General features: G+C 37.0%; 1 protein-coding gene across 1 annotated transcript in view; it reads right to left on the bottom strand.

Annotated features, from left to right (window-relative positions):
* fam49bb (family with sequence similarity 49 member Bb) overlaps positions 1 to 8,646 on the bottom strand; it is a 57,082-nt gene that overhangs the window by 853 nt on the left and 47,583 nt on the right. The window contains exons 8-11 of the mRNA XM_037694171.1: positions 6,613 to 6,729; positions 4,529 to 4,608; positions 4,328 to 4,454; positions 4,187 to 4,257 (exon numbers count right to left, since the gene is read on the bottom strand). Of these exons, the coding sequence (XP_037550099.1) occupies positions 4,187 to 4,257; positions 4,328 to 4,454; positions 4,529 to 4,608; positions 6,613 to 6,729 (395 nt within the window). The remainder of the gene's footprint in view (positions 1 to 4,186; positions 4,258 to 4,327; positions 4,455 to 4,528; positions 4,609 to 6,612; positions 6,730 to 8,646) is intronic.

The following is an 8,646-nucleotide window of genomic DNA, read 5'->3' as shown; positions in this document are numbered from 1 at the left end:
AATTTCCGGACTATAAGCTGCTACTTTTTCCACATGCTTTGAACACCGTGGCTTATACAATGCTGCGGCAAATGTATGGATTTTATTATTTTTTTGATGGGCTAAAGAGCTTCACGTCGCCAAAACATTTAGCCTCATCACACCCGGGTGCTCACATAGCTGCCCGATAAACATCTCTCTTGGGGGGGTGGGTCCTCGTGGCCCATTGAGACTACCTGTATAACAAAAAATAAATAAAATCTGACCAATGAAATTACCGAACAGGGCTAATGTATTTTATTTTTTTAACCAGCCATGTTATAGATACTGTTCTGAAAATTAAAGTTATGGTACAATCTTTCTCATGTTACAGTGTAGACACCCGCAGCTTATAGACAAGTGCGGCCTATATATGTACACCGTTTTTTTACCTCTTTTTAAATTGAGTGGGCGTGGCATACGCAACACTTCAATCTTAATGACCGTTTCTGTCATTGCAGTTTATTTTGAAAGGATCATAAAGTGGACACTATGGTCATGGGTGAGCTCAGCTTTACTGCTGGAATACATGGACAGGATGAAATGAGATGGGAGGGGACTGGGAGCTCAACATTTTAAAGAAAGTGAATAAAACTTAAAGAAAATTGAATAATTGCTGACAAATTTTTAAAGTGTTTTCGCTTCATATTTATTTTTTTCAATAAAAAGACTTGTGGTCAGAAGCTTCCACACACTGACGCAATTAATGTCATGTTTTTAAATTATTTAGTTGAGCATTTCTTTTGAGGTTTGTGAGGATTATATAACATACAACTTTGATCTTTTATCAAAAACAATAATTCAGTGTGCATTTTTGAATTATTTATGAATTTTCTCTCACTCTTACAGGATCAACCCTATTTGAAACCTATTTGAACCTGTATTATAACGTACAATGACCAAAATCTGTTAAGTGCTGCTGAATCTAGATGGTGTTTACACATGACAAGGCCAAGGCCTTTTAACTTCTCATTAGTGATCGTGACTGACTGCAGCTTACTCTTCAGCGACAATAAAAAGGGTGGTTAGATAGTTAGGATGATTAGTTGGATAGTTGGATTGATCGATAGTCATTGTCACATTTGGATGGAGAAAACTGTGACTGTCCACAGTGAAGTCAGTTTTACATCGTTGTGGACTGAAAAGGTGCCGAGTCGACAAAGAAAGAAGCTCCTGCTCCAAAAGTGCATCCTCAGGCTGGACAGAAACGTGCAAGCAAGGTGCCTTCTGGAGTAAAATTTTATGGTCAGATTGTTATTTGGCGACAACGACAAGATGTTTGGACGCATTTAGGTGAACGTTTCAAGCCTAAACACACTGAACCAACTGTCAAGCATGGTGGTGGTACCATCATGCTGTGGTACTGGTGCATTGCACAAAGTGGATGGAACCAAACACCTACCTCCAAATACTTCAGCCTCACCTCAAACCAACAGCTAGAAGATTAAGCATTGACCACATTACGGTTCCAACAAGAAAATGATTCCAAACTCATAAAACTGTATTTAAGTAGTCCAGAGGTTTCTAAATCCAACATTTACAGAATTTATAAAAGAGCTGACACCGAAAGACAGATGATTGATCCAGATGTTATGTCTCTCAAGAAGCCTCACCAAGGCAAGTCTAGACTATCCAGGGTTGAGATGTATTTGTAAAAATAGAGATGTTGATTTGAATAATCTGCCCCTTTAAAGAAGCCAAGAGGAGGTACTTGAACATCACAAGTCAACACATCAATCCAGGGTTTTCTGTGTCCACAGCAGCTGGTTCTTAGAAAACTCTTCAAATACATCCAGTGCAATTATTGTTTTTCAAATGTAACAAAACAGACAGAAAATCCATCATTTGATGATTTCCTGAATATTCCTTCCTTCCTCAGTATTCACTAAGAATTTGTACCAAAAATGACTAAATGCATTTGAGTAGTTTGTGCAGTGGACTCTAAAGATGGAAAGTTTGTTTTGAACACACATTTAAATAACGAGGGTTAAAGCGACAAAACACTGAACCATTTGATTTCAAGTTTTAAAATACAGCAACACCGCTTTATGAGCACACGTGTTTGAGCAATTTAAAACAATAATTATCTATACATATTTTCATCGTGGCTCATATTTAACAAACCAAAACAGACTTAAAAATAATTATTTGTTATTGTTCATTTAAAATATTTATCCAGATTTGATGGACGTGTGCGCTACAGTGATGCTTGAAAGTTTCTGAACTCTTTATAATTTTATACATTTCTGCATAAATATGACCTAAAACATCAGATTTTCACACAAGTCCTAAAAGTATATAAAAAGAACCAGTTAAACAAATGACACAAAAATATTATACTTGGTCATTTATTTATTGAGGAAAATTATCCAATATTACATATTTAAGTAGTAAAAGTATGTGAACCTCTAAGATTATCAGTTAATTTGAAGGTGAAATTAGAGTCAGGCGTTTTAAATCAGTGGATGATGATCAGGTGTGAGTGGGCACCCTGTTTGATTTAAATAACAGGATCCATCACAGTCTGATCTTCACAATATGTTGTTGAAGTGGATCATGACAGGAACAAAGGAGATTTCTGAGATGCTCAGAAAAAGAGTTGTTGATGCTCATCAGGCTGGAAAAGGTTACAAAACATCTGTAAAGAGTTTGGACTCTACCGATCCACAGTCAGACAGATTGTGTACAAATGGAGGACATTCAAGACCATTGCTACCCTCCCCAGGAGTGGTGGACCAACAAAGATCACTCCAAGAGCAAGAGGTGTAATAGTCTGCGACGTCACAAAGGACCCCAGCAACTGAAGGCCTCTCTCACATTAATGTTCATGAGTCCACCATCAGGAGAACTCTGAACAACAATGTTCTGCATGGCAGGGTTGAAGGAGAAGCCACTGCTCTCCACGAAGAACATGGCTGCTCGTCTGCAGTTTGATAAATATCACGTGGGCAAGCCAGAACACTGTTGGAGGAATGTTTTGTGGACGGATGAGACCAAAATAAAACTTTGGTTTAAATGAAAAGTGTTCTGATTGGAGAAACTCTGCATTCCTGCAGAAGAACCTTATCCCATCTGAGAAACATGGTGGTGGTAGTGTCATAGTTTGGGCCCGTTTTGCTGCATCAGGGCCAGGATGGCTTGAAATCATTGATGAAACCATGAATTCTCAATTATATCAGAAAATTCTAAAGGAAAATGTCAGAACATCTGTCCATGAACTGAATCTAAGAGAAGGTGGGTCAAGCAGCGAAACAATGACCCTAAAAACACAAGCTGTTCTCCCAAAGAATGGTTCAAGAAGAATAAAGTTCATGTTTTGGAATAACCAAGTCAAAGTCCTGACGTTAATCCAATCCAGATGTTGTGAAAGGACCTGAAGCAGCAGTTAATGTGAGGAAACCACCAACATCCAGAGTAGAAGCTGTTCTGTACAGAGGAATGGATAAAATTCCTCCAAGCTGGTGGCCAAAAACAAAGGTTCACATATTTTTACCATCACAAATATGGAATATTGGATCATTTTACTCAATAAATAAATGATCAAGTATAATATTTCATCTCTTTTGGTTAACTGGGTTCTCTGTATCTAATTTTAAGACTTGTTTGAAAATCTGACGATGTTTTAGGTCATTTATGCAAAAATATAGAAACTTACAAAGAGTTCAAAAACTTTCAAGCACCACTGTGCATCTGAAAAAGAAGAAACATCCTCAAACACATTTTTCAGCATGAATATTGTGTTATTTTCCTCCACAGCGTTGATGTTTTATCAGTCCCTGTCAGATCGGAGTTGTGCTTCAGTAGGAAAATGTCTTGTGGGCAGGAGGTGCCGTTGGCTGATTTGAGAGATGAAACAGACATGGGGTTGGCTCAGAAAATGACCCTGGTCTGCTTGAGAGAAGAAGGGTGTGGGTCGGTGCGGGCGATCTTATTTACACTGAGGGACAAAACGTTGGATTTAATCTGCTTTTTCTGTAAAGTCTTTGACACGCAGCTAAAATAAAGCTTATGTGAGCCAGTGTGCTGAAGGGGAGGAAACTAAACAAAATGTGTTTGTCAGCTGCTGGAGAACAAGCACAAAGATCAACACGAACAGGGATCCACTTCCTGTTAGAAGGGCGTTAGCTCTAGTCACACAAAACGCTGACTCATTTTACCGTTGGCTCACCTGAGAGCATTGAGAAGGCCTTCTACGTTGTTTTGAGGCTCATCTTTGAGGACTTTGATGCAGCCTTTCATCTGTGGATCAGAACCAGACTGTCAGATGAAGAATCTACTGTAAGCAGGATCGAAGTGTGGATTTACCCACGTCGATTTTGGACGACTTGGCAAACGCTCCAACGGGATGGACATGGTCATACAAGATGATGACTCCCACCATCACCCTGAGGCAGAAAGGCACCGTCTCCTCGCTGGTGAAACGGCTGCGGTAATCCCTGACGGGATGAACAGGAGGAGTCAGATGGCCAAAAAGTCCAGAACAAGATGTAAAACACGCGCAGGAACTTACTCCGTTTCCAACATGACTTTACAAACACTCGCCATCGTGCTTAAGCAATCTGTTGTGTTCTCGATGGGAAGGTTCTTGTTCTGTGAAGAGCAACACCAACATGATGATCATCCCAAACTAAAAAAACAACTGTCAAACCTTAAACATATGGTTTGTTTTTATTTTGCTGAGCCTGAAGCAAAAGTTTGGGATTTCAGGACTAAACTACATTTGGTGAGGGCTTAGAAACAGTTGGTGTAAACGGCTCATTTTTTTCAGCTTCTGTTTAAGGAATTTGAATTTATTCTGCACAATTTACCATATATTTCAGAATATAAAGGTGCACTTAAAATCCTTTAATTTTCTCAAAAATCGACAATGAGCCTTATAATCAGGTGCACCTTATGTATTAATTCTGGTTGTGCTTACTGAGCTCGAACTGATTTTATGTGGTTATTGTGAATGAGATGAATAAAATTAATTAACACCGTAAAAGTATAAATACTTAGGTATCATAATGGATTCCCCACTTTCATTTAAGAAACATTAAAAAAAGAAGAAGGAAAAAGGAAAGAAAGAAATTAAAATTTAATTTATGCAATTTTAAACATATTAGGAATAAATTGACATTAGAAGCTTCAAAACTATATTTAAATGTTACGATTCTCATATAAACTATTGCATGACGAGTTGGTCTGAGGCGAGTCGAACCACACTACAACCAATACAAAGACTCTTTAAACAGACTCTGAAGACTTTGGACAAAAAATTAAATTCTTATCATTGTAAAATATTACACAAGTATGACTTTTTGATCATGTATTCAGACATCATACTTGCACATAAAGTCCTTCATGGTTTGGCTCTACCACCAGTAAAAGACTTTGTCCGGTTACATTCACAACCAAACAGAACTACAAGAGCAGTTAGTAGGGGAGACTGTAAAATACCATTTAGATAAAGTTCCTTCGGTCAGTCGTCATTTTCTGTTCGGGCTCCAAATTCTTGGAATAAACTACCATTAGAATTAAGAAATATTACATCATTAAACTGTTTTTGGAAATCACTTAGCAATGGTTACTAGTTAATCAAAATTTTGCTCATGTTTTTAATAATTCTTAAATCAACTTTTTACTTATTACTTTTTCCTTCCTCCCCCCATTTATGGTTGTGACTTGTTTTTATTTCTTTATATAACTGTTTACTGTATATTACACTACTTTTAGCTATATTTAAAATTTTCATAACTTATAGATCATGTAAGTTGCTATGAATGTTAATTGTAATTTTTTAATCTCTTACATCAACCTGCTAGGGGACTACAAATGAAAATTAGCCTCTTTGGCTAAATCTGGCATATTTATGTGATGTAGTCATGTTGATTAACATACATTGTGCTTTTATGAAATAAAAAAACTGAAACTGAAAGTTTGATTTATCTGACTGTTTTGTTTATCTTATAATCTTATAGTCTGAAAAATATGGTAATATGTGCAGGATTATACAGTTCCTGAAGTCTTCCATTGTTTATTTTTTTAAACATTTATTGGTTGCTTACAGATTTTTCTTGAATAAAACTTTATCCAACAGTTTTGTATTTTAGGACGTGCAACATCATTTAGTCTGAACAAATTATTGCTCTTTTTGACACGTTTCTAAAAACACACAAGGCCTGTTTGGGTGTTAGTTTACAAACTTACGATGCTAAAATGTGGGAAAGACTGATTGGTTTTTGTCTGATGAGGTATTAAAAATATTATTTGTGCAGATGAAGCTGCAACAGACCTGTGCACCGTTTCTCCCTGGTGCCCTTCAAATCTTCACATTACATTAAAGCGAGCTTTGATTTACTTTTCTAGGAAAGTCTAAAAATACTTTGCAGCCATCTTACTGTCTCTGCTTCGATGACATCAATTATTTTAAACTTTCAAGACTTTATTTTAGAGCTGATTTAAGGCAGCTCATTGTTAGAACAAACACAAGTATTTCAAAGCTTTGATAATCACACAGCCAAAATAGAAACGATGCATTCATTCACCTATTTTTACTCGCTTTACTTTTCCTATAGACTTTTCGAGAACAGTATCCCAGAAGCTTAAGCTCACCTCTGATACAAACTTTGTTGTGCCATCACTTAATGTCTTTAGCATGGGCGTGGCGTCGGCGTAGAACAGAGATATTCGATTGGCCAGCTCGTTGTTGACTTCATTCTCACCCTCTGCCTGAAAAACAGAAAAAAGTGTCCATTTAATCCCATTGAATCACATTAACCAGTTTCACCTGCAAACTTTTCGTTCCAGACATCTGACCTTAATAGAAATAAATATAAAGACCTTTAGCTGATCCTGATATCAGAACCGCTCACCAGGAGAAACGACACCATAATAAAACAAAAGAGCTACTGAGTCAAATCCTGTAGACTGATCTGCAAGAAGACATCTTTGTTCCATTTCTCACTCTACATTGTGAACATTTTGCACAACTGTATTTAAAAGATTATAATTAAAAAGGGCAGAAAATGAAAATATCTGGATTTATTTGAGCAGCTGTGGTCTTTGTGTCTATAAATAGATATTTCATGGAAGAAAATGAAGACAGGAAAACACTGATATGGACTGTATGACCGAGCCGTCCTGCTTCCCCCAGTCTCCCATCTGACTAATGCATCTTGCCGCTGCTTTCCACTTTCAAACAAACAAACAAACAAACAAACACCTAGCACATAACAGAGAACAAGGTCTCTTGAACAGCCTGTTCTAAATTTGTCTACATATTTAAAACAATAAGAACATTTCCTGCTGTCAACAGAGCCCTGACAAGATCCAGATAAATCGGCATAAACTTTCGAACCAATTGAAGTTTTAACGAGCGCTGACAGATGAACTCAGAGACCGTCTGAGAGGGACAGATGTGTTTCATCTCTTGTGTCTGGATGAGTCAGATCTTCGAGGAGTGACTGGGAGCTGGGAGGATGGAGGCATCTCCGAGCACCAACAATAACTTGTCTGGGCTTGTGTTCCTGACGGCGTATTCTGGATTAGATATTAAAATAACTGCTGTAAAACGGGTCATAACAGAGAGCAGTCTTCATTCATTACATTTTACCATCGCCTGCCGCAAGTACTTTGAGTCAGCTGAGCAAAGATTATCTAAAGTGCAGCATGATGGATACAGGAAACTGGATAGCTTTTTAAAATTTTAATTTTATGAGCTATCATTTCTACTAAATACAAGGCACACCCTTTTAGTGAGCTGCTATCTTTTTAATAGACCAATGTTTCATCATCGCTTTGGATTATAAAAGACACCACCTGCAAGACAAAGACTCTTAAGACACTTTCTTTTAGACATTTTATGCTTAATTTAATCCACACAGATTTAAACTGACGCATTAAAATCATGCAGGAAATTAACTGACTGAACTCTGGTTTCTTCTTCGGTTCCTTGCTCTTGTGGACTTCGGGGTTTTGTAAAATCACATGCAAAATCTGTCATGCTGAATTTAACTAACAGATTAATTTAATAATTTTATTTTTTATATTGTTTAAACGATTTTCTGTTTGTTGTCTTGTCTTTTGTGGCACTTGTTTATTTTTTGTCATTTTGAAATGCACAGCTCCTTATTCCAATATGGCTGTCTTGAAATATACTTTATAAATAAACTTGACACATGGATCCACGAGCGAGGAAAATCACATCATTACTTCCTCCCATGTCACAAATGACTCGTAAATAGACTGAACGTGCACCTGGTTGTAACACATTATGGAGATGAACCGATGGAAATGGGACACAGACATTTTTAAAGCAGATATTTTCAGTGTCGATGCAAGAAAAGGTCCATTAATAGCAGCTTAGCCCGCAGTGTCTCTGTAAGAGCTGACAGGAAGTCAGTTTGTAGAACAGCAAAATCTTGTAACTCAATATTTTATGGATTTCATTTAGAGTTTTTGCCATTTTGGCTAAATGTTTGCCGTAATAAAAAGGAATGCAGTAGTCCCTCGTTTATCGTGGAGGATTCATACCCTGAAGACCTGCAATACGTGAAAAACTGCAAAGTACAAATAGTAGCACAACTAGTAAGTAGCAGTTTTTATATATATATATATATATATATATATATATATATATATATATAT

The sequence above is a fragment of the Nematolebias whitei genome, chromosome 20 (genome assembly GCF_014905685.2).
Source record: "Nematolebias whitei isolate Nwh7 chromosome 20, NemWhi1, whole genome shotgun sequence".
Taxonomy (NCBI): Eukaryota; Metazoa; Chordata; class Actinopteri; order Cyprinodontiformes; family Rivulidae; genus Nematolebias; species Nematolebias whitei.
This window is presented reverse-complemented; position numbering and strand designations above follow the sequence as displayed.